The sequence below is a fragment of the Dermacentor andersoni genome, chromosome 1, assembly GCF_023375885.2.
Source record: "Dermacentor andersoni chromosome 1, qqDerAnde1_hic_scaffold, whole genome shotgun sequence".
Taxonomy (NCBI): domain Eukaryota; kingdom Metazoa; phylum Arthropoda; class Arachnida; order Ixodida; family Ixodidae; genus Dermacentor; species Dermacentor andersoni.
The window spans coordinates 15008753-15036252 of NC_092814.1; the positions used below are offsets into that span (position 1 = coordinate 15008753).

The 27500-nt window shown below is 44.8% G+C and overlaps 1 protein-coding gene across 1 annotated transcript in view; it reads right to left on the reverse strand.

Moving 5' to 3' along the window:
• Positions 1-27172, reverse strand: part of LOC126545889 (protein Skeletor, isoforms B/C-like) — a 341332-nt gene extending 314160 nt beyond the window's left edge. Inside the window, exon 1 of the mRNA XM_050193912.3 lies at positions 26500-27172. Within this exon, the coding sequence (XP_050049869.2) occupies positions 26500-26536 (37 nt within the window). The 5' untranslated portion in view covers positions 26537-27172. The remainder of the gene's footprint in view (positions 1-26499) is intronic.
• Positions 27173-27500: the final 328 nt, after the last annotated feature.

Here is a 27500-nt window from a genome sequence, read left to right on the forward strand (position 1 = left end):
AACTGAAGAATTCGTCCTCGGCAGCAACAGATGACCTTAATGCTAAAGTGCTTAAAAATACTAAACATATCAATAGCTTTGTATTGTCGCTCACATTTCAGCAGTCTCTGGTACCATTCCCGCTGACTGGGGGATTGGGAAGGTCGTTCCCGTCTTCAAAAAAGGTAACCGCTCATGTCCCACTAACTACCGACCGATATCTATCACAAGTGTGTGTTCAAAAATTATGGAACACATTATTTATTCTCAAGTTGATACATTCCTGTCCCTTGTCAGTTTTTTCACCCCAGCCAGCATGGCTTCCGTCACTCTTGTGAATACCAGCTTGCTCTTTTCCTCCGCGAGACTCACGCCAACCTTGACCTTAATATACCCACTGATGCCTTTTTAGGTTTTGAGAAAGCATTTGATAATGTCCCGCATCGTCACCTGCTCTTCCAAACGTCTTGGACCATTGTGTACTCCTCTGGATCAGCAGTCTCCTAACCAATCGTCATCAGTTCGTTGTCGCTAACTCCCAGCCATCCATCCCATGTCCGGTCGGGTCTTCCCCAAGGTGCTGTTCTAGGCCCCTTACTTTTCCTAACTTATAGTAACGACCTACCAACTAACTTAAAATCTAATATACGCTTGTTTGCCGACGATTGTGTACTTTACCGGTGCATAACTAACCTATCTGATGCAACCGCTCTACAGAACGATCTCCTCAAAGTCCAAAAGTGGTGCGACACCTGGCTTACGAAACTAAATGTCAACAAAACCTCTGTAGTTTCTTTTCGCCGCCGACGTAAGTACTCACCTCCCAACTGCCTCCCTTACGGTTGTCCGATAACTCAAACCGACACGAATATCACTATATTCATATATCCAGTGATCTACCTTGGTCCAGACATATTACTCATATAGCGAACTCTGTCCATCGTGTCCTTGCCTACTTAAGGCGTAACATTACCATTGCACCTTCTTTCAAACTAAATGCTTATAAATCGCTTGTCAGACCCAAACTAGAGTACGCACATTCAGTATTCGATCCTCACGAATCAAATCTGCCTAATTTACTGGAATCTATTAAAAATCGTGCTATACGATTCATTCTTTCATATTGCTTTTATCGCCCTAGTGTAACCCGACTAAAATCTCCACTTGAACTTAGTGTTCTTGCACCGTGCCGTAAACTTTCTCGCCCTTCTCTGTATCACAAATATTTCCACAGCTTGCCACCCGACAGCGTATTCATCCGCCCAGCCCATCGTTTATCCGGTCACAGCCACCCCAACGCCGTCTACCCCCAGCGCGCCCGTACCGCAACATTCAAAAAATAATTTTTTATCCGTACTGCCCTGGAGTGGAACGACCTTCCCGGCCACATCGCTTCCCTAACAGATTTTCAGCAGTTCAACACTGCCATCGAAAATAATTTTTTTTGTCGTAGCTGCCGTACTCCCCGCCAGCCCGTTATGTAATACCCCTTAAATGTGGCCTTTGAGGACCTAATAAAGAAAGAAGAATAACGACTATGATATGCCAACATGTCTAACGACGGTTTGTAATGACCATATTTGATTAAAAAGGACTAAAAATGCTTAGTAGTCAGCAGTGATGACTAAAGGAAAGAAGAGGCAAAGAGAAAGAGGCGAATGATACGAGGAGGAATAGTAGACTTTCACCGTTGACCTCTTCAGAGAGATATTAAGAGATCCTGTAATTTTTTATAAGCCACATAGGACTTAGTTCCACATTCCCCCACTGATTGACAGGAACAGCAAACTCAAAATTTGGCTTCGGTTTTGGTTTTTCAGTGGTGCTCTCCAAATATTATATTTTCTATTTTTTCTTCGTAAAAGGCCGCATTGTGTTGCTCATTTGTTAAGTCATCACTTTTAAAATCTCATTATATTCTTTAGAGAACATAACAACAAGCATGCGCATGTCCTTTTGTTACGTTAAAAAAAAAAAACTGTCGTGCCTTGTAGCAAGGACAAACTCAGGAATTATGGAGATTGCACCTTCACTATTCTGTGGAACTTCACGGCAATGTACATATGTAAGTGAATGGGCAATATGTCAGAAAATTTTATTTCGGCATATCGGCCGAGTATCAGCAAGTTTCAGCTGACTACGCCGACAGGATAGTCCCTCCTAACAACGTATGCATTTGTGACACTTAGTCAGCACATTGGTGGTGAGTTAAAGCAGTGTTTTGGTCAGGGATGGGCGGTTATGTCATAGGACAGGAGCAAGTGGTTTTGCACCCTCTCGGCAGAAGGCGTATTGCCTTGAAGAAGCGCCAAATAGAAACCGTGAAGCGATTTATTAGAGCTGGTGTTTGAACCATAATTGCAGAGCGAGTGTCATGCAGTCCCTTTACCCGCGCATGTTTTTGTGGGGCAGCAGGGAAGGAGAGGGAGTGTATAAGGGTATGCACGCCTTGAGCGTGCTTGCGTGTGTGCGTACTTGTATTTGCGTGTGCGCGCGTGTTTATGTCTCCGTATTTGAATTTTTGTGCGCATGAGTGCGTGTTTGCGCGTGCGATCATACGCGCATTTGTGTGTGCGTGGATTTATGTACGCGTGCGCGCGTACATTTTCGTGCATGTGTGCATGCGTTGGCGCGTGTAAATGGGTATGGGGCGAAAATATGTGTTATCTGTGCGTCTGTAGGTGTGGTGTGTGAGAGAGAGCGGTGCATATGTGTGTGTGTTAGCTGGCGAGCGAGCATTTCCCTGCTTACACTTAATATCAGGGACGAATATAAAGTTTATTTAAACCCATATTTAAATCTAGGATACAAGAACGAATGACACAGCATTTATAGTATTATCGCTTTCTGAAAGTGAAATCATCCAAAAAAAAGCACCTGAACCCCGATTTTGCCACGATGGCACCGTCAGCATCGGCCCCGCGAGCAGCTACCGAGCTGTTCACCTTCGTTCTCTTCCTGGCCGCAAGCAACACGCTCGCGGCGCCATATTATTGATGACAATATCACAAAAGGCTAAGTGCGGTCAGGTTGATTTCACAGACGTGCTTTTTCTGGGTCAGTTGCGCTTTCAGAGAGCGTGTGAAAGTTTATTTAACATAATTAACGTATAGGACTGCGAAGTACACACTTTTGAGACCAAACTTTTCCGTTTAATTGCAAAATATTTGTTCGGATAGCCCTTACAGAAGCTTGTTTAATCAAAATTTCTTCGCTCTGCCAGATAATCTCGAGAACGAGCTCCAAACTACTCTTTTGCTTCAGCCACCTAAGATTAATTGTTGAAAAGTTAATTAACGTAGCTTCGTTAATTACGCACACAACTTCTCAACTTACTCCGCATCTAGAGGCTACCAATCTGAATACTCGAATGATAAAATGATGTCACCAATATTTGAATTGGTTTAATAGTTTGTTGCAGTTAAAAGCAGCCAGCATATTGACGGCGCAGTAGGCTTCTAATAATGTAAGTATGAAATCTTGGACAAGGGATCTTGGCGCAAATCAAGTTCGCGTGCTTAAACGCATGTGTCCAACCGTTCACTTCTTCCTTTACGATGGACTCTCCTACGTTATACAACAAGCACCTCAGCGTTGCGGTATATCACACAAGGTGTGCGAGAACATTGTGCGCGCTCCCGATTAGATTTCTGAGCGTTGGTGGCATCAAGCTCGGTTTCCTGGCATCATCAGGAATAAAAACAGCTGGCTGGGGGAAAGCATTGGACACGTTTCCAGTATTTTCTAACATATGAAGCAGCACGGCCATGTACGTTAGAATGAAAAGTACTGAAGTATTAGGATGGGGGTTTTGCTGCGTATATTTTGGATGCCTAATGTTAAAACCTAAAGAAGAAAATACTGCGATTTTGTGACAATTAATGCTGACATCTATACAGTCACGGGAAATATGAGCTCCGACACAGTGCCCGTGGAGGAACTGGCCCCTGGATTGAAGGGCTTCATTGACACACGAAACGCAGGTTTCATAAATACCAGTTAGCTCTTGAATTTTAGGTATGTTGGCGCCTGTGTGCATTTTTGGGGGCCCTTTTTACCACGCGCACTATGTTTCAGCTGATATTTAAAGCAACTGTACTTTATTTTTTAATTTTTTTGATGAGCTTTCTTTAGCATCTAACCACTCTTCCCATGTTATCGGCTAGCTGAAGATTCGCCTGCATGTATTTCTAATATCGAGAATGTCGTCACGGATTCTATGCGTGAAGCGAATGCTGGCGTACATTCTCCATCTCATTTGAACGCCCCTGTTTGAGCTGCAGAGAGAGAACTAGAAGACAGAAAAGGCAGGGAGGACGCAGTCCGGTTGGCTACCTTGCACTGGGGGAGGGGCGTTGAAGAGAGAGAGCACAGTTTCGCGCACAGTGAAAGGTTCGCACCGAGTAATGCACCGCTTCACCAATTATTCCAATCTGATGAACCAACGCCTTGGTCTGCAGATCAAGAAGCATTACTGTGCGCGCAGCCTTCGCAGTGCTTCCAGTGGTTTTTTTTTTTTTTTTTTTTTTTTTTTTTTGCAAGGCAAGCTCGCCTTACAGTGAGTTAGATTTGTGACTTACTCTTTTGGAACAGCCTTGTTCTTCACATCACTACAACGTGACAGAAGAGACGCTACATTTTCATTGCTTGAATACTGGGAAATGAACTAGGACTTTTTTTGCGTGTGCGTTTACACATTAAACGCAATAATTTATTATGCACAACTTACTTTTTAAATTTAGAGGGCTGCAAAAGACAGCAACCTTATATTAACAAGAGGTCTTCAAGATAAAGAAAATATCAGTGCCCTTCCATTCTGTGATAAGGATGACCAGTGAAGCTGTGTATGTGGGACCCTTAATGGCGAACTGTACCTCCGCCGCGGGTAGGCCCGGCATTGCACTATCTTCGGAATCGGTCCACGTATGGGGAGTTTTGTTTCTACACGGGGACACGATCCTGGGGGATCTAACCCTTAGCAGCTTCGCTGTAAAATTTCCATGCTTATTACCCTTTACATCATGCTTGGCAGGGAAGCAAGTTTCAATAAGATGTCCTTATGATAATTAAAAGCCTATTCGCTTGAAAACATTTCATCTGAGTTCCAACTTTGCAAGCTGATATCGACTTGAAGGTTGTTCGTGTAGTGGGCCCTTGACATATGTTAAACCGTCGACCAAAGGGTTATTCCGACTGTTTCATATCGGGAAGGCGTGTTACTCTCCTTGACTCCGGTTCACAACTACGAAAAGACGGAAGTGCTGCGTAAAGAGCCTCGTTAGCACGAGGTCGCAGGAGCGAATCCCGGCCATGGCGGCCGCGTTTCGATGGAGGGGAAATGCGAAAACACTCGTGTACACAGATTTGGGTGCACGTTAAAAAACCCCAGATGATCCGAATTTCCGGAGTCCGCCACTGCAGCAACCCTCATAATCCGGTTTTGGCACGTAGAGCCCCATATTTATTCTGCCAACACTTCTGCCGCGATGTGATGTGCCATGTGAAGCAATGACAATGCGCAACCTTCTCGTGCGCTATAAACAACGGCGCACAACAACGCCTCAAGCGAACACGTCTCCCTGCATGTTCTGTGTGCAGACAAACAGCAGTGCGCAAGGTAACATTTACCATCAACTCGCTACTATCGCATTGCACCATACGCTGAAGAAGTGAAACATTCGCAGTCACCATCACCGCTAAATATCGCCAGTCAAAGCAAACAGCACAGAGAGCTTCGCTTACATCGATCCTCGCAATGCGTGGGATCCGCATAATTTTCTAGACTGCGAAGTTATATCTACATGCTTAAGGATAGCGCTCATTAATGGAATAGTTATATTCCAAGTGGGTAAAAGCGGCTGTCGTGTCCACGGTAAACTTGATTTAAACGGCTTCAATCGAATGGCCGCTGCGTGATTGCCGACATCCGTGGGAATGTAATCGTCAAAAAGGGCTACAATTGGTAGTGAATTCAGGAATTTGGTGAACGGCAAGAAGGCAGGCGCTTGCAGACGGCCTCAGGAAAATAAAACGACTTATTGAGCAGCATGGTCAGGGGGCCGTGCTATGATTTCAATGCCTATCAAAAATCCCCCAAAATATGAACAAAGGCCGACAAAAATGCGGGCACCTTGGAAATGTGAAACAGATGGAAATCTCAGGACAGCCCAACCTAAATATACAGATAACTTAAAGATAAGAAACAATAATGTACGTTGGCAGGGCGTCCAAATTTTGGGACAAGTAAATTGGCTATTGAAACAGTTCAGCTGAAATCCTATGGCACAAAAGACGGCGAGAATGTCGGCAAGTGTTAAAGAGGGGTCCAGTAGATCCTATGGCCGACGCCAGCGCCCGGCAACTATCGGATGACTACACATATAAGCGAGATGCTTATTCGTCTATCTTACAGGATTAAGCGTGGGTCTGAAATTTGGAACGCGGACTCCATCGCATTAAATACAATGCACTCTGTCATTCTTCGAAGGCTGATACCGATTTTCGCGCAATGAGGATGCGAACAAATTGTCTCATGTGCCGATTGTTACATTCCTCGAACTGCCAACATTCTTTAATGATGCCCTACACAGTCGCGCAACTCTTGGATGCAAATAAGATGATTTTGGCTTCTAGCGCGAAGTGAAACACGGACACAGAAAGGAGCAGACAGGACGAGCGCTATCTGTCTTTCTGAACAGACTTTCTGTGTCCGTGTTTCACTTCGCGCTAGAAGCCAAAATCATGTTACCGTACCAACTCGCCCAACTGTCTATCCTTTTGCATGCAAGTAAGTGCGAGGAGTTGTGTGCGAGGCCTTTGAGTACGTGGGCAGCCTTTTTGGCATTCGATAGCTGCTGGTCTGCTTTGCGGCTAAATTATAAATGCAGAACAGCAATGTGGTGCACAGTATGGAGAACAGACAAAGCCTGCATGCATTACTGCAAAATAATCTTAAATACCGGTCATCTTTCACGCGCGTAAATAACCGTGACAGGGCCGTGCTTTGACAACTAAATACAAGTACTGCATATGTCTTGCCCAAAGGTGTACCTGACCCGGTTACGAGTAAATGTGACGTGATACTGTAAGCAGCTTCGACCATATCATAATAATGGACGACAAAAAAGAAACTGTTCGCACAATTATTGTGGACACACCTTTTGCCCTACTGTGCAAAACCAAATAGTTCGTGCATCCATCTCGATTTGCGGCTGCTGCGGTAGTCCATCAGTGCAGAGAGCAAAAGTGCTAGGGAAATAATAGGGGGCACGTTAACGAAACCGATCGGTGAAAATGAAAAGCGGTCCAGGCGGCGTCTCTCGTAGACGTTGCGCGACGTTAAAAGAATTATGGGGTTTTGCGCCCCAAAACCACGATCTGATTATGAGGCACGCCGTAGTCGGGGACTCCGGAAATTCGGACCACCTGGCGTTCTTTAAGGTTAATCTAAGTACACGGGTGTTTTCGCCCCCATCGAAATGCGGCCGCCGGGATTCGATGCCGCGACCTCGTGCTCAGCAGCCCAGCACCATAGCCAGTAAACAAGCACGACAGGTGCTGTGGGACGTTGCGAAAGCTCTAACTCGGGCCGCCTATCTAAACAGATGGAAATTGAGAAATCGTTTTTCTCGGTAGCCACATCACAAAATTTGACTAGGTTCATTGCATTTAAAAGACAATCTTAAAAAATTTAGTTAGTGTTGATTGCGAATTTTTGATTTAGGTGGTCCATTTTATAATAAAAAATTATCGAAAATCGCATATTATCAGAAAACGACACTATCTGTAACTGAGCAATCCAAAATGATATCACAATTTATTCAATTGCATCTAAGAGTGCATCGAAAGGGGACAAAATTTATATATTATACATGACTCTCAAGAACACCCCAAATTTGTGATTAGAACTTTTGCGAAAACCTTGTTTGTGAACAATGTAACAAATTCACGTAAGATACAAATTGACATACGAAATTAGTCCGCTTTGAATGCTCTTGTGGATGCAGCTTACGGAACTGCGATATCTGTTCTAGGCGCAGAGCTGCGGAATTTGTAAGCTACGTGCTTCTATTTTTTTTTTCAAGCTTACTAATTTTTGAAAATTCATTTTAACACATCCATATCTCATTCGAAATTCTGCTTTCATCATTCACTAGAATTTAACATCTTCTTTCAAGAGCAACAAATTTCATTAAAATCGGCCCATTGGTTCTCTCAGAGAAACGTTTCTACGTTTTACACGCATTTCAATAGCCGAAATCGGATTTAGGCCCGAACAAAAGCTGCCGCGAAATGCTTCCGACAATTACCCTAGCACGTCGACTCCACAGCGTTACCAAAAGAAAAAGAAAAAAAAAAGAAACGTGGCTGCTTTTCGGGAAGCCTCTGAAAAGCCCGGTATCAATCGCCACTGGGTTTCTCTCGTCGCGACTAAGCGTTCTTAGGATGACAAATTCTTTCCAGCCGACGAGCGGCCACTCATTATCAAGAACGCTGATAACGCCGGCGGGACAAACTTTGTGGTGAAGCTCAATGCACAGGAATAGTTTTTAATTCTTTCATGTTTCTTTCGTTGACGCCATCACTACGTCACCGCGGGAAACATGAAAAGTTTAAGCTCAGTACGCCATGTTGCGGCACTCCCGCGAATTAAACCCTCACGTCCAGAAAGGCCGGATGCGACCAAGAAAAGTGTAGGGCTAATACAGGTGCTTATTAATTGAAATAAATAAATTCATTAATGGCCGACCCGAGAAACTAAGGACAGCGAAGTAAAACATTGGGAGCATCCCACGAAGCAGCCCAAGCTGATATGCAGCAGCAGGACGCCGAGCTGCTTGTTGTGCCCAATTGATGTTAGCCACCCATAAAGTGTGTCTCCCTTCCTCCTAGCTGAGCCGGTTAACCGACCAACGGAGGAAATAATGAATCCAATTGAAGCCAGTGGACGTATGAACGAGCTGAAATTACGCCCTTCGTGGGAAGCCTGTGGTCGGTGATCACCGGCTTTCTCGCAGGGTAATGCGTAGCTGCATACCCAGCCGAGCTCCAACGCGGAGCCAACGACGTCAGAAACATTACACATTTCTCCCTAGGAAACCGCCAAGTTGATGTCGATTCCAGTGAGGCATACGCAAGATAACATTTATTTTATAATCATTGATAATTGCATTTTGAGGCAATAATGTAGGCTGTTCTTTATTCGACACCGAGCAGGCCGCAAGCAAAACGGGTGCTGGTAAACCCCCCTTAAAAACTCCTCTCCAGACCACACAGCAAATTTTGATTATTCACTGGAAGTTGTCACGTGCCCTCTATAGGCAGCGTTCTACCGCACGATTTTTTTTCCAATTGGTTCATTAATAACCGAGAGAGAAATATTTCTGTGCCGCGAACCCATTGTTTCAGGAGGCGAGCGTCACCGCCAATATATACACTCTCTCCACGTTCCCCTTCTAAGTGCAATTCCTTCCCCATACCGGAACTAGAGGGTCGCGGGACGCATGCGTCACGGGCGCTCTATTTTTTCCCTCGCTTTTTTACTGAGCGTGTACAGGCGTGTGTGAATCTAGGAGGGAGCGTCTCGTGACAATTTTGCAACTTAGTCATAAAAAATTTAGAGGAATGGGATTCTTATTCGTGATTCGCACGTGATAGGCGAGCGGCAGTTTTAGTAGGCTTGATTTGGTTGCGTCTGCTGCGGGGGTTTTTGGAATATGCGCACATAGTGGGCGTGGCAAACGCACGCCGAAGTTGAGTGAAGGAATTCAAGTGTGTGAAGCAGTCGAGTCTGCGCTATAGATGTCAAACAGGTAACGCACCGAACCACCGCACGGCTCGCCGCAAGCAGCAGACAGGCGCCAAAGGCGTCGGGTAATTAACCGGCCCAGCAACCCGCGACGGCCACCCCAAGGACGACTGCTCGCGTCTCGGGGCGGAAACGAGGAAACGTTACGCCAACGTGTGAAGGTGATTCGTCGCGTTTGGGGGCAGCCTCTCAGCCCGTCCGCTATTCTGGCAAACGGGGGCGGTTTGGGCGGATTTATTTATTTATTTATTTATTACATACTGCTAGCCTTATATATAAGGCTGTAGCCGGGTCGGGACACAAATACAACTGTGAAAGTGGTATCAAACATGGTTAATAGTTTCTGTTAATAACAATGCCAAATATTGTGGACAAAGAATAAAGGCAGTACAGACACTTTCCTGCAAGTCATGTCAATGTATGCAATTCATATACACAAAGGTATTAATAGCACTATAAACATATTTAAAAAAAGAAACCACGAACAATTAACGACATGAAAAAGACCGATACATACATCTAATTTTTCAAGCTAAGGCAGTAGAGAAATATAATTGGTTAGTCTTGGGACAAACATATCAGTTGGACTACTACTTCCAACGACGTGTTCCGGTAGTACATTCCATTCTGTTATTGTCCGTGGGAAAAATGACAACTTAAATGCATCATTGTGGAATCTATACTCTTTCAAGTGTCTACTATGTTTTGTTCTATAGTGGGCCTGGTGTCTGAGAACGATAGGAGTCGTCGGCTATTTCCATTTGCTTAATTATTTAAGAGCTGGAATATGAACTTGAGACGCAGAAGCTTTCCACGTTCGTTTATTGCGAAAAGACCTGCTCTCGCAAGGAGTTCAGAAGACGAATCACGGCGTCGATACTTGTTGTACACAAATCTAATTGCTTTCCTTTGTACTGCTTCTAATTTATCAATACATCTTTTCGTGTGCGGAAACCAACCTATAATACCATATTAAGGAATTGAGCGATCTAATGATGTATAGGCTAGTAGTTTTGTACTTGGTGAAGCAGTCCGATGTGACCGTTTTAACGAGCAAAGAGCGGAAAAGGCCTTACCTGAAATATATGACACCTGTTTATCCCATTTTAAGTCTGTGGAAATAATTACCCCGAGGTACTTGTAATGGTCAACGACTATTAACTGTTCTTCATCTATTACATATGTGAACGTCAGAGGCTTCTTTTTTCTTATTGTTTTCATACAGACAGATTTACCTAGATTAATAGACATCTGCCACGATCGGCACCAGTCCGTAACGTTTCTAAGTGCATTGTTCAGAATAACTTGGTCTGTAGTATTGTTGACTGCTTTATATATTATGCAATCATCTGCGAACATGCGGACTGTCACATCCGTGTTCTCAGCTAATTCATTAATAAAATTACCGGATGTGCGTAAACGTGAACGGGTGGAGAGGTGCGGCCGCCTGGTGGCGTAGAGGTCAACCAGACAAACGCAGAGCTAAAATTGCAGTAACCTACTGTATTTTGCTTGGCTGCGGGTGCAGATTTTCGGCAGCGGCGTGATTGTGAACACGGTTACGCCACTGTCGAAAATTTGCACCAGCAGCTAAGCAGAATATAATAATTGGCTATGTGTTTGTGTGGTTAGTAAGTAAGTAAGTAAGTAAGTAAGTAAGTAAGTAAGTAAGTAAGCAAGTAAGTGGTCCTGATCCCTTTTGACTCAGGGCAGGCGTTTGTCAACGCCACAGGAGATGTTCAGAGTACAAGAAGGAAAGAAAGTAAGGGGAGAAAGAACATAAAACACAGTTTTGTCACAGTCTGTGAGTCTGTCTGGTTGGTCCGGTTTGTTGTATTCTAGGCTCCAGTCGCCTCGGATTTCACCAAAGCCACGACAATCCAATCCGCTAGCGCTGCCGGTTCAAGTCAGCGCGTCCCAGATGCGTCGCTGCCTGGTCGGCTGTCTTTATTTTAGGAGCTCGTGTAGCTGAGGAGGTCGGCATCAGCGGCCACTCGCTGTGACTGGCCGGCTCTAGCCGGGCGATATCTGTCTGGGGGTTCCCTTCACCTATTCGGCTCGCCTGCCCAGTCGTTCCCACTGTTCAAGCCGGATCTTCGTAGTCTCGGCGCGTGCAGTTCGGTCCTCCTCGGTGAGACCAGTCAGCACAAGATCGGGGAACTTCGGGAAGCCTCGGAATTTTTTTACTAATGCATTTTGATGCGGATCCAGAAAGTTTGGTTGGTCACTGAGAGTTGTGCCGAGGTATTTGTATTCCGATGTTTTTTTGACGAGGTTCCCTTGGAGGGTGAATTCATTGTTAGTGTTGCTTGTATTTATCCCCATCCACTGTGTTTTTTCAGTGTTAAACCTTAGCTGGTCGGTTCCTGTGACTTGGGAGCAAATGTCGAGCTGGTGTTGGAGGTCAGCTGCTGATTCTGCTAGCAGCACAATATCGTCCGCGAGTGCCAGACATGAAATTTTGGTGTATTCTTCTTGTATGTCGGTTGTTATTGTGGACAGGCGGAGGCCTGGTCCTTAATTGTCTAATGTTTGGAGTAGTTGTGTGATGTATATGTTGAATAATGTTGGGGACAACGGGCATCCTTGTTTTAGTCCTATCTTTTGCTCGATTTTCTTCGACCTTAGTTCTTGTAGTGGGTACACTGCTGTGCGATCCCTGTATAGGTTCTTGAGCAGGTCTATGATTTTACAATCTATGCCATTGCTCAGTAGTTTTTGCCAAAGCCTCAAGTGGGGAACACCGTCATAGGCTCTTTCCATATCAAGGAAAGCCAGATATAGCGTTGATATTTCCTTATGTTTCATCTCCATAGCCTGGGTGAGAGTGAATATATGGTCACTTGTCCTGCGGTTTAGTCTGAAGCCGTTTTGAGACTCTGTGAATATGCTATTTGTTGAGCTGTCCACCACCAGCTGGCGCCACCAATCTGGCCGCTGAAATTTACGCCCCCGCTCAACCGGCAAACCGTCCACTCTTGCCGGAATACCGGACGCACCAAAATTTTCTATTTTCTGGTAAACCCTATGTTGTCTTTCGCCCCTGCAGACATGTGCAGGCGCTCAATCTAACGTCCAGGGTCCGCAGAGAGTGCTTTGCCGTGTGAAAAAAAAAAATCGCCTCATCTTGTGCCCAACCATGGATTGGCGAGTCAGGGACCCCGACCATATTTGAGGCCGTGCCGGGCCAGTGTTATGGCATGCATACGGTCTCAGTCGACGCTGTCGTTCTGCTCAATGCCTTCTGACTCTCAACAGACCGGCGAGAACTCAATAGGCAAGTCTCCAACAGCGTAAGGACGGATGACTTGAGCGTTTAGAGTGCAGGGTAATGATTTGTTTATTCCCAACGAAAGACGCACAGCAAAACCGTTTACTAAGCAAACAATGCGACAAATAACTATACCACGAAAGTTCTCGTCTCATCCTATATAGGTGCTAGACAGCGGAACAAAAATTAGCCCTAAAATGCGCACCAGAGTTTAGTGCACAACAGTTGATTTGACGAAACAACATACCACGCTCGGGCATGCTCTGGACGGGCTTTAAGGCGAGATCGCTAACTGCGGCGGTAAACGCAAGCGATGCTTTGAAAATTATGCCCCCATGGGTCTGGCTGCCCCGTCTTTCTCCGCGTTTCGAGGCAGCGCATTTGAAGCGAAGAACGACTCCCGCAATAGCAGAAACTTACGCGTTCCTACGTGCCTTTGGCGGCAGGCGCCACTGGTCGTTACCACGTACCAAACAAACACGAATGGTCCGGCAACAATGTGGGCCTATGCCTACCCGAAAGGCACCACGCACAAGGCCCCGGTGAGCGGGAGGGCCGGCTTCAGAGGAGGCTAGCAGAATCACGTGACGCTCGTTCATAGTATTTTTCTTCCTTCATGACTTTCGCCAACGGTCTCGTGCCCGAGCTCTTGCGCCTGCCTCGTTTTGCGCAGCGCACGATTTTGTGCACTGTGCACGAGAGCACCTGACTGGTCAGTGCTACACGAAAACTGATACAGACGCGAGGGGATCACATAGCACGATCGCGTGCTGGAACACGTTAGAAAATAACCTAGTTTCGCTCTCTGTGCGCGTGACTGCGCGACATGGGAACAAGCAGACAAAACGGAAGTGCATGTCTCTTTCTACGGTACGAAGTAAAACAAAAAGCACGCAGACATTCCGTTTGTAGGTTGTATTATTTCTCTAAACTTTAATTTGTATATCGAAGCAACAGAATAAACAAATAACTCATGTTGCCTTGAATAATTCTCCAAGTCACGTGTCACTATGAGCGACGTCAGAGCAGTGCCATGTATACGTAGGCGCACTTGCGCGATCGACTCTCCAGCTGGGAGCGCGGCGCCCGTGAGAAGTTTTTGTGGCGTGGTGCAATACTTTGCGATCGTTGTATACGCTGCGCTTGTCCGCAATGGTGAGGGGCCCTCATCATCAGCCTGGTTACGCCCACTGCAGGGCAAAGGCCTCTCCCATACTACCCCGGTCATGTACTAATTGTGGCCATGTTGTCCCTGCAAACTTCTTAATCTCATCCACCCACCTAACTTTCTGCCACCCCCTGCTACGCTTCCCTTCCCTTGGAATTCAGTCCGCCATCCTTAATGGCCATCGGTTATCTTCCCTCCTCATTACATGTCCTGACCATGCCCATTTCTTTTTCTTGATTTCAACTAAGATGTCATTTACTCGCGCTTGTTCCCTCATCCAATCTGCTCTTTTCTTATCCCTTAACGTTACACCCATCATTCTTCTTTCCATAACTCGCTGTGTCGTCCTCAATTTAAGCAGAACCCTTTTCGTAAGCCTCCAGGTTTCTGCCCCATACGTGAGTACCGGTAAGACACAGCTGTTATATACTTATATACACAGCCAAACGCACCCCAGCCTATTCTTAATCTTCTGATTATTTCAGCCTCATGATCCGGATGTGTGGTCACTACCTTCATTAAGTAGATGTATTCCCTTACCACTTCCAGTGTCTCGCTACCTATCGTAAACTGCTGTTCTCTTCCGAGACTGTTAAACATTACTTTAGTTGTCTGCAGATTAATTTTTAGGCCCACCCTTCTGCTTTGCCTGTCCGGGTCAGTGAGCATGCATTGCAATCGGTCCCCTGAGTTACTAAGCAAGGCAATATCATCAGCGAATCTCAAGTTACTAAGACATTCTCCATTAACTCTTATCCCCAATTCTTCCCACTCCAGGTCTCTGAATACCTCCTGTAAACAGGCTGTGAATAGCATTGGAGAGATCGTATCTCCCTGCCTGACGCCTTTCTTTATTGGGATTTTGTTGCTTTCTTTATGGAGGACTACGGTGGCTGTGGAGCCGCTATAGATATCTTTCAATATTTTTACATATGGCTCGTCTACACCCTGATTCCGTAGTGCCTCCATGACTGCTGAGGTTTCGACCGAATCAAACGCTTCTTCGTAATCAATGAAAGCTATATATAAGGGTTGGTTATATTCAGCACATTTCTCTATCACCTGATTGATAGTGTGAATATGGTCTATTGTTGAGTAGCCTTTACGGAATCCTGCCTGGTCCTTTGGTTGACAGAAGTCTAAGGTGTTCCTGATTCTATTTGCGATTACCTTAGTAAATACTTTTTAGGCAACGGACAGTAAGCTGATATAATTTTTTAAGTCTTTGGCGTCCCCTTTCTTATGGATTAGGATTATCTTAGCGTTCTTCCAAGATTCCGGTACGCTCGAGGTCATGAGGCATTGCGTATACAGGGTGGCCAGCTTCTCTAGAACAATCTGCCCACCATCCTTCAACAAATATGCTGTTACCTGATCCTCCCCAGCTGCCTTCCCCCTTTGCATAGCTCCCAAGGCGTTCTTTACTTCTTCCGGCGTTACTTGTGGGAGTTCAAATTCCTCTAGACTATTCTCACTCACATTATCGTCGTGGGTGCTACTGGTACTGTATAAATCTCTATAGAATTCCTCAGCCACTTGAACTATATCTCATCCATATTAGTAATGATATTGCCGGCTTTGTCTCTTAACGCACACATCTGATTCTTGCCTATTCCTAGTTTTTTCTTCACTGCTTTTAGGCTTCCTCCGTTCCTGAGAGCATGTTCAATTCTATCCATATTAGAGTTCCTTATGTCAGCTGTCTTACGCTTGTTGGTTAACTTAGAAAGTTCTGCCAGTTCTATTCTAGCTGTAGGGTTAGATGCCCTCCAACAGCTCTCAAATGTGTTAACGAGGTTGCTGTCTATCCGGAGTAATATATACACAAGGCATATTTTACTTCACAATCATTGTCAATTACATTTCAAAGCAAATATTCGATACGCTGGTTGCGTCGCTGCCTGTTTTCGTGGGGGTTAACCTCGATTTTTCGCGTCTAACCGATTTCGAGTGCCGATTCTGGAGAGAGTGTAGTCTAACATAGCAAATTTTGATTATATGCTCGAAGTTGTTACGTGCCCTCTAGGTATACCGTTCTACCGCAAGTATTTTTCAAACTGGTTCATGAATATTCAGACAGTAGTAACGCACTGTCTGCGACTAGACGCGGTCGCAGACACTCTGCAGACGCTCTTATCAAGTGCCGCTCGAGTGGTTGGCTGCTGCTGATGATGATGATTTAGAGGTTTGAAACGGGGCCGTGACAAATAGCCACCTAGCCTTCTCGAGTTAATCAGGTATGCTATACATGTTTTTCCATCTAGAATTTTGTATACATCTTTTTAATTTCTTTCTTCTCCTGAAAATTTTTATATCTGCCTTGTACCGCTACCGAATACCTGTAACGGATCCGGTCGTATCAATCTCTTACATGTCTTTTTTTTCAGCGATGCCCCAAACGTAGCAGCACTCATGTAGCTGGGCTTGTTGGTGCATATTCAGTAAGTACAGCGGAGCGCCGCCTAGAACACGGACGAAGAAAGAGGATGGGAGGAGCGCTGTACTGTCAACAACATTTATTAGATGATTATATACTTGCACCTTTAACCATGCACAAAGGGATCCACTGACACGCGCTTAAAAACAGGAATCTATAAAATACATTTCGCTCCCGCGTAGAACCACCGATGTGTCATTAGAGAGTTTTAGCAGAGCGTTTACGGTCCGCTCCGCTCAGACCGGCGTATCACAACAATTGGCAAGCCGCCGCTCAGCAAAACGCTACTGGGAACGCTGACGCGCGTGCGCACAGCACACACAGCGGCAGCGGAACGTGGGACGCTGACCACGTTCCGCTAGGAACCTGATTTAGCGGTGCGTCTGGCAGCGTGTAGTTGCTTTCGTAATCGTTTTACCGCCAAGCTGAGAGCACGTCAGTGGCATCTCTGGAAGGCGCTCTTGTTAGATAAGCGAAATCAATGCATTCGGTGCAGCCACCGGTGCGCGTGAAACGTGTGCGGAGCGCAAGCAAACGCTCTGCTAAAACTGTCTTTGATACACATTTCTAAAATTTGTACATGAAGCCCGGCTGCTTTATTTGCAAGTCGCACAATCTCGGCTCACCGGCGACACGTGCTTCCCTCGCCTTGTTTTCTCAACGAGCGCTCAGCCAGGGGCTCATTGAGGCCTCGTTGAGTGAGATTCCATAAACTATCCACCTTTTCTACATTGTACGTGGGGTGCTCTGTGCTTTGCTGTGCATTGCTGTGCCTTTTTTCCACCGATGCGTGAGCAGAGAGCTTTCGGAGAGCCGAGAATACCACGCCCACCCCGTACTTATTGGTCAACTTCTTCAGTTTGTGGTCTCCGGCCTTGAAAGCCTTCGGTTTTCTCGCTAGCCTTTTCAGCAGCGCTCGAGTCACGCCCAGTGGTGCCTGCCTTTTGGAGCAGCTGTGACGTAAAGCGTGATTGCCTGCAACGACTTCGTTAGTGCAGACTGAACACACGTTTTGCGGAATAACGAGTACTTTTCATGAACGAAATGCCTTTAAACAATGCTTCAACTCTGCGATTTAAACGGATCCACAATAGCACTACAGCAAAGACAATAACTGAAACATTATTTAATATTCACTGAAATAATTCCCACAATAAGCACGGCGTTGGAATCCCGCTGACGAGTCATATCTATCGGATCGCATGTCTGAGGGGCTCTTGTCGTGTATTAATGCGATAACATTCAGGAGCCGCAAAAACTCGACGCAATCATTCCGAACCACGCAGGCCCTCTATGTAGCGCAAAGAAGTTATTGAATTAATTGAATTTCTCTAAGTAAAATGCACCAGAAAAATCGTAAAGTACGACTTACACATAACCTACAGACAAGACAGTGTCGGATTGTAATTTGAATATACGACAAAACTTCATTATGCAACGCGGAAGCTCAAACGCAAACCCTTTTTAACGCGACAGCGTTTTCCAGTTGCTGTTTGAGGTCTGACTTTATGCGCGAGAACATTACTTCATAATAGCCTAGTTTTGCTTTTCTGGTGTCGCTATTTAACCTGCAGCGAAATTGTTTGAACTCTCGCAATATTGTAATGACTCTATACCACAGGTAGCTCGAAATCTGTGATAAAGTGCGTTTTTTGCTTGATTCTTTTCAAAAGGTCGCTATTTATCCATGACTTTCTATTTTTACCCTTTCTCATTTGGAACTGTTGTAGCGGAAAAGCAGTGTTGTAGCATTCAACGAAGATCTCTAAAAACGTGTCATATGCTTTTTATCTGGACTTTTTTTTGCACATACACACGTGACCAGTCAGCCGGTTTAATTAATTCGCTAAACTTAAGAAGAGTTTTTTCACTAATACTTCTATATCGCGGGAGATTTGGACGTTTTTCTTTAATGAATAAGTTTTGTGTACAAATATAAATACGTAGGTAATCAGTAAGGCCTGAGCACAATACGCCTGCGTTGTAATCGTATTTGTTTAGGCTTGTTATACAGACGTCGATAGATGTGGAGCTGTTGTGAGTAATACGGGTAGGCTCTAACATAGCATTTTCACATCCATAGGATGCTATAAGTTTTATCAGGTCAAGCGCATGCAATTCTTCACTCATCATATTAATGTAGACATCACCCATGATGAAATATGTTTTTTTTTATGTCATTGAAACAATGCATAAGTTGTTCTAAGTGGCTTAGAAAACGGCGCTTGTATCCAGTTGGGGCTCAGTATAATACAGTAAGCAGAAACGAGTTCGTTTCTATTGCTAGGCCTTGTTGTCACCATTACTCATAGAAAGACCATCAAGTACTTGTATAAGCGCTTCTGCGCATGACTGAATTTGATTCTGATTTAGAGTGAATCCGTCTTGGCCTCATTTCGCTTACTGCAGTAATTATAGTTTTATTTATTTATTTATTTATTTATTTATTTATTTATTTATTTATCGTATCCTCAAGGCCCGAAGGCATTACAGAGGGGAGTGGGAAAACGGGAAGCATAGCAATGAAATACGGAAAACTAAACAATGTAGCGTGTTAGTAATTCCTAATTATACAGTACTGTGTAATATCTTGCCTAATGTTTGCAAGTACGACAGACAATGTAAACAAAATAGCATCTTGATAATTCCTGTTAGTACAATGTTAACCAGTGTCGTCCTTAGTCGCTTGTAAGTGCGGCAAGTAAATGAAATAACATGTTAATAATTCCTAATTATACAATGTTAGCTAATGCCTTACGAATAAGCTTGTTGTCGACAATAGATACAATTTTACAAGGAAGGTGGTTCCACTGCCGTGATGATCTGGGAAAAAAAGATTGACTGAAGGTGTTAGTGTTGCCTGTTTGAAGTCCGACCTTATGGCGATGATCAATGCGGCTCAATAGGTAATGAGGTTGAGAAATGAAGTTACTGTGAAGGGAGGAATGGTAATAAAATTTGTGAGACAGAGTCAAACGTGCTATTGTTCTACGAGATGCAAGTGATGGAAGAGATAGATTGTCTTTCATTGATGTTATGCTAGCGGTGCGGTTATAATTTGAAAATATGAATCGGACTGAATTATTTTGGACAAGCTCCAGTGAGGAAATGAGGTTTTCATGGTACGGGTCCCACACAGCTGCAACGTATTCCAATTTAGGACGCACTAATGACTGGTAAGGTAATAATGTTAAGGATGGTGGCGCTTTGGAAAACTTGTGGCGTAAGTAACCGAGCATGCTATTAGCTTTACTTATTATGTACTCAGTATGAAGGTTCCAGGTTGGTTTTTCTGTTATAAGAACTGCTGAATATTTATGCGAGTTTACGGGTTCTACAGGAATTTTATTTAGATAGTAAGTTGGAAGAGTACTGGTGCTCCTCTGCACGCGCATAACTTTACATTTTTTAATATTAAGTTCCATTAGCCAAGTGTCACACCAATCAATCACATAGTTCAAGTCAGACTGAAGAGCATTAGTGTCGTCGTTAGTAATTATTTCACGATATATCACGCAATCGTCAGCAAACAAGTGAATGTGAGATGTCAATGAAGTAGGTAGGTCATTATTATAAATCAGGAAAAGTAGGGGGCCTAGTACTGATCCCTGAGGCACACCAGAACGAACCTCAGTCAATGATGAATCATAATTATTCGCAGTAACAAATTCATAACGGTTAGCAAGAAAACACTCAATCCATTTTAGCAGGTTACTGTCAAGGTTTAAAAGACTCAGCTTGAATAGCATCAGTTTGTGGCAAACCTTGTCGAACGCTTTGCTAAAGTCTAAAAATACACAGTCGGCACAGGAGGAACGATCTAAAATACAGTGTAATCTATGAGTGAAAGATATTAGTTGGGTTTCACATGAAAACGTTTAGCGAAAACCATGTTGAGCTGAGGTAAAAAATGAGTTCGAATCAAGAAAGTTAACGAGATTAGTAAATATAACATGTTCAAGAAGTTTGCAACAGGTGCTGGTAAGCGAAATCGGGTGGTGATTCAGCGGTGAGCTTTCGTTACTAGACTTATGCAACGGAACCACCTTCCCTATTTTCCATTGGGAAGTCAGAGTACAAGCGTTTATTGACTGCTGAAAAATATTAGCAAGTATTACAGAACTGTATGTGTTAGAGCTTTTCAAAAATTTACTATTTATAGTGTCATAACCGGGAGCTGTGTTTAAAGGCAAGTCATCAATCAGCCTAGCAATACCTGCAATGTCGAGAGCTATGGGTTGCATAATAAGATAGCTGTAGTGTTCTGTGTGTGGCGGATCAATGTTCAGTAGAAGTGCAAAAATTATTTGCAAATGATTCACTGAGAATGTTTGCGCAAGCTTCACTTGGAATAACTATCATGCACCAAGACTCAAAAAAAGAGCAGTTGCATTAATCGAAGAAAACGTAGTGCATATTGTTTCCAGTACAGTGCAGTAGGCGCAACTAATTCTTTCGTTATTGAGATTTAATTCAGTAATTGCAATTAATTATTTCACTCGAGAAGTACTGTCCTAATTTTCAAAGTGTCAATGAGGGATTTGTAAGCATCCCAAAATGCGATCTAAATGCGGTGCATTGAGCGACGTACTAATTCCGTACAATTTTTTCCGACTGGCAAAAAAACCCTCATGAAGTACGAAAAATGCCACGTGAGTGCGCTCCCACCCCCATCATACTGATTGAAAGCAAATGCATTGCCTGTCGCAAACCCGAAGGGTCAGCGCATCACTTCCATAATCGTACGGAAGGAGCACCAACAGCAGATTTCGCAGCTATTCCTTCGTCTCGTTTCTACGTCGCACTTATTATCCGTTTTATAAGGCCGACTGATCCCATTGATAACAAAAGCTCCTTGATAACTTGGCCGAAGCGCCGCTCTGACCACGCAGGAAACGCGAAAAGCAATGCAATAGGCACAGCACGTTTCAAAATCCCGGCAATGCTCGCACCGCATCAAGAGAATGCGCGCGGAGCTATATTTAGTGCGAGAAACTTGCTTCGAACCAAAACCAGAATAAAGCGACCGTATTATTTTTCATGAAAGTGCATGCGTGCTGCAAAAACAGGTTCACGTCAAAAACAAAAGCGAAATAAACAGGCCTGGAAGCAGCCAACGTGTGGAGAAAAGGCAATACCGACGCGTTCAAGAAAGTAAATATATCACTTCTGAATTGGGCGAATTGACAATCAGGATGTCTGCAGAAAAAAATAAAGAAAAAAACAAACAGATTGCAGTGTACCCTTATTATCTATGAATTCGTAAGCTCCGTTGAACACCAGCCTAGAGGACGTGTTCGAATAGGTCTCCTTTTGCAGCTACGCAGTTTTGTGTCCGCTTTATCACACCTTCAGTGGCTTTTTTGATGACCGACGCTCGGATTCTACGGCAGACATCTGTTATCCTTGCCTTGAACTAATCTGACGTCCGTCTCGATCATGTAAGCACGATCTCTCACATAACCCCAAGGAAAGAAATCGAGCGGAGAGAGGTCAGGTGACTTAGCCGGCCAACTTACACGCCCGTGCCTTCCAATCTAATGCGCATGAAAAGTCGCATCCAGCCAGTTTCGTGTTCGGCAGCTCCTGTGTGCTGGCGTCCCATCTTGCTGATACCACAGAAGTGGAAGACGTGACAGCGGGACTTGGATGAGAAACCCATCCACCACTCCTTCAAGGATTTCGTCCACCTAATACTGTCCAGTCAGCGTGTGATCGGTGCGACCATTGATAGCACAGGCGTAAATTCCGAACCATACAATGAGCGACCATTGGCACTGGTGCCGATTGCGCTTTACCCAGTCTAGATTGGAGTCCCTCAGATAGTGTGCATTATGCAAATTTATCTAGGCGTTTATGTTAAAATTGGCTTCATCTGTGCACATGATGTTGCTCAATAAGTGCGGTGACTCCACCAGACAAATCGCCTATCACACATTCCTAAGGCCACAACTGGAATTGGCAGCCCCTATCTCGTCCCCTCATCAAGCTTACCTAATCGCGACTCTCGAGTCAGTTCAAAACCGCGCTGCCCGCTTCATTGTCAGAGATTATCACCGCGACTCTAGTGTGACTAGCCATACGTCATCTTTATCCCTCTCATCTTTTGAATCACGAATAGCCATAGCATTGCTTTGTCGGTTCCACAACATGGTCCATAGCACGGGCCCATCCACCCTGCCGCTCACTCGTCCATCTCGGCGTCTGCATAATCATCTGAGTTTCCAGCGTATCTTTGGCGGAACCAATGCTTTAAATTCTTCCGCGTTACCACGTGCCATTCAGCATTGGAATAACCTACCAAACGACATAGTTTACATTCTTGACCCTGTACACCTTCAAAAAATATAAATTATGGGGTTTTACGTGCCAAAACCACTTTCTGATTACGAGGCACGCCGTAGTGGAGGGCTCCGGAAATTTCGACCACCTGGGGTTCTTTAACGTGCACCTAAATCTAAGTACACGGGTGTTTTGGCATTTTCGCCCCCATCGAAATGCGGCCGCCGTGGCCGGGATACGATCCCGCGACCTCGTGCTCAGCAGCCCAACACCATAGCCACTGAGCAACCACGGCGGGTGAATATCCGTCAGAGCACACTTGTGCATATTGTTTCAATAATTCGTCACAACTAAACCATACTGCGCGCCTAAGTAAATACTTTTAGCGAAGTTGTATAGCTTTCTTTTTGTCTGAATGTTTGTGTTGTATTGCGTTAACATTTTTAGAGACATGTTCTTTCATCTTCACCAGCTACCATTTGTATAATTTTTTGGTACACCTTTTCTTGCTACTTCACACAGTCGTTTTGTTTCATTTATCGCGTTATTTATAATGTTAGATATTTGTTCTTTCATGTTTACTCGATGACAATGTATCATTTCTTAGTACTCCTTTCTTTTTGCTAGTTCCCTGTATCCTCCTCTCACGCAATACTCCTTCGGGAGCTCGTGAGGTAACTGAATAAATAAATAAATAAAATCTAGACGACTCCACAGGTCCCTATCTTCTAAGCGTTGGTGCTGGTTAAGGTGGTACAGGTGAAAGACTGTCATTTATAATCCTCCAAACTGATAACTTGGAAATTGTTACCTGGCCGGCCACGTCCCGCACGCTAGCATGAAGTGTTGAGGCCATAAATGCTAGAACATCCGTGCGTAGGCTATGACTGAAAGATGGAGTCTTCCGCCGCTGTTTCTTGAAGCTACCGGTTTGTCTCAGGTTTTCATAGTTTCTGATGATAGTCGATGCGTCCGGTCTACCGCAACACTTGCATGACTGATATATATATATATTTGCGGCCTTCCTCTTGGTGTCATTTGCAGATCCCAAGGAAAGGATCATGTTTTCCTTCTGCTCATGAGAGAAACACATGGCGACTGGGACGAAACAAAACGCATCTTTAAACCTTTACACTGGCGTTGTCAACTCGCTTTTGTGGTGATAGGTTTTGTGGCAAAATAGCAAAAAAAGAAACATCCGTGCACTTTATCTACGCTAAGACAACAGCTAGCACAGCTTGTTTTCAACTAACACCAAACGCGACGTGTTACTTGGTCGGGGCGCGGCAGATAAGGCACCAGCTCGATCACGATGTTTTTATTTATTTCTTTTATTTCGTTCTGTATAACTCAGAGGGAGCCTGTTCGAGGGCGCTGCTTTATGATCCGGGTGGGAGCGCAGTCACGTGGTATTCTCCATATTTCGCGGGGTTTATTGATCAGTCGGAAATAAATTAGTGCGCAATTAGTACGTCGCTGAAAACACCGCAGTTAGGTGTTCCTTGGTTGTGCCTTCAAATGCCTCAGTGACACTTTGATGATTAGGATAGTACGTCTCGAGTTAGATAAATAATTACAATTATCTCATTAAATCTCAGTAATGCAAAAGTTACTGGCGGCTACTCCACTATACTGGAAAATATGCACTAGGTTCTCTTCAAGTAACAGTTGAACTTTTTTGTAAATCTGGGTGCATCATAGTTAATTGGGACACCCTGTATATATTTATGACCTCGGCATGCAAGTGACGACACTTATCCGTAATAAAAGTAAATTATTAGAAGAGCTTTCTTTTTATGAGTCGTTAGCATTGCTTACTGGAAACAAAATCAATACTGACACACACAACATTCAGATGCATTTCACACACCATTGATAAAAGACTGTTGAGAAGGTCACTGAAGTCTATAGGTTTTCTTCATGGTCAAAAAAGCACGCAAATCAACTTGAAGCGTGGTGAATATACAGCAGCATATACATTCTCTAGGCATAGGCTATCCATACCTTTAGAATGATTACTAAAAGGCTACCTCCATCGCTTTCAAAAATATAATAAACTTTGTCCGGTGTGTATATTCAAATATATTGTATGTGTGCATGCTGTGTACAGTGGAAATATAAAACAATCTTGAAGTAAGAAAATAGGGAGGAGGCAGCCGCCGGTAGTGATTCTGGTGCGCGTGTCCTACTATTGTGAGGATTAGTAGAAATAAAGCGAAAGTAAGAATTAAAAGCCGTGCACGTCCCCGCCAACAGTGATGAAGTAAGCTCCCCAGTAAAATTTCAAGTGAAAAGGTCGAGCAAAGTCAAAAGAAAGCTCAAACGATGCGGGTGACAGTGCTCTGGTAATGGCAGTTTAGGTGTGTGTGTGTGGGGGGGGCGTAGTCGGCACTTATGCAGCGGAGATCAAGCAGTCCGATGGTGTTACACGAAAGGAGAGAGGGCTTCACGGAGGTCGCGCAATTATTCGGAGCACGTGTTTCGTTCGAGAACCATGGTGACAGTCGGTGTGGAATTCCCGCTCGCAGAGAGCCGGTTTTGCGGGCATTGTGCAAACGGTGGGACGCCCCAACGCTCAAGGCGAAGCCGTCGAGTGCAACCATGGTTTTTTCGAGGCTAGGGAAAAGTATTGCTCGCAAGATAGGAGGCATAGTGGTGCGAGAAGTTTATTAGGAGGAGTGATTTAATTTGGCACAGAAAATGCCGTCACCTGGCTGCGTCATGTTTCGGTCTGATATCCCAAAATGTGACACCTTTTTCTGTTATTTTCGCATTAAACATTACGGGAGGATGTAACGGACCGACCTAAAGAAATATCGGTTTGAAGTATGTGCTACACAAAATGCAGCACACCTCACGTGTCCCGGTCTGCTTAAGCAGAAATGGGGGGGGGGGGGGGAAGGCCTAGTAAAACCATATTTCAGCTGCCTGTCGTTACTTGACGAGTTGCATCTCTTTCAGTTGACGCTTTTGTGCCATGGCTTCCAGGCGTGACCTTCTTGAGAAGAGCTTCCGGCGGCAGGCTCTCCTTGCTGTCGCAATGTCGGCGGCACGAAGGAACTCATTCTGCAGGGGCCAGGCAGTTCCGGCCTGACGCACCGCCGTCAACGGGAGTCAAGCCGGACACGGGCGCCCCACACTTTTCCGGTTCGCACGCGCGTCGCATGCAACTCAGAAAGGAAGTCGCTCACCGCATCTCAGCGGAGGCCAGACGGTGAGCAGAGGCGAGCGCATTCTAGTGGCCAATCCAGTTAACCTAAATCAAGCGGTCAGATGCTGGAGAATAATCGCTACAAATCTCGGCATCAGCAAGATTGTTCTGATCCGTGTTTGTTTGTAGCCTTGCAGCGGAATTATTATTATTATTTTTTTTTTTTTTTTTTGCAAAGCAGTCGGGCTTATTTAATAAGACGGCGCAGCAAAGCTGATAATCTGAATGCTCTAATCAATACGTGAATGAGCTATGCACATTTCGAGGAAAACCGAAGCTTTGTCACGCGACAACAAGAGCGAGTTGTCACGCCAGAAAACCCTCACGTCGACAGCGCACTCACCCTGGCAGGCGAGCAGTAGCAGCAGTATTCCACGCATGCCGCCTCCGTCAACGGCGCCGCGCAAATGCACCCCGCCCGGTCGAGGGGCCGCCGGAGGCGAGGGCGGCCGCCGGGCGGCGCTGCTCTCCGCCGAACTGGGGCCAGCGTTCGGCCAGCGCGCTTATGATGGCCTGTTAATCTCCTCATTAATTAACCCAGTTATAATGGGCCGTGCATGGTACGGAAGAATGCCCTGCGACAAGGCGGCGGACAGCGTAATATTTGTTCCTTTTTTTTATTTTTATTCTTCCATACCTCGGCATGAAGGGATTTTACTCGAAGGGTCTTAGTGCAAACAGCAATTCACAGTGGCCTCCTTCTACCGACGATTACGCCGGTAAAAATTACAGCATAAAGAAAAGGCCCCTCTAGCGGCTCAAGTTGTTGCTGACTTATGGCATGTAAGTTTTCATGGTGGTGCTAAAATTTATGTAGCACATTGAGATCTTTTTTAGAGCCCCGGATTTTGCTGCACGTCAAGATTCCACGAAATCTGAACCGTCTACTCTGACCTAGTATTTACGGCCATTAAATGGTTTCGGTGTAATAGAAGAAAACAACAAGCAAATCTGCGCAAACTCTTGCAGTTTCTTGGTCCTTTTATAACTGTGACAGGCGGCGTAGCTATTATTGCCGCCCATCTTGTCCAAGATGTGTGGCTTCATCATTTGAGAAGTCGTTCGACTCTGAACTGCGCATTCGAGCAGCATGTTGAGTGCACTGTGTTTTTTTTTCCCTAATGGCATCTTTTGCTTTGTTTTCATTGTGTGTGTGGTGAATTTCGACGTAGCTTCAACTCTCTTTCTACTCGCGCCGTACGCTGACCGACACAAAGAGAGAGTGACGACCGCTCGTCTTCCTTCTCTATATAGTTTTTATGTTCCAATAGAATCAGCTGCACTTCCCTCCTCGAAGAGGCAGGGCGTTTGTCCAGTGAGCTCCTGAACAACACTTTGCAATGT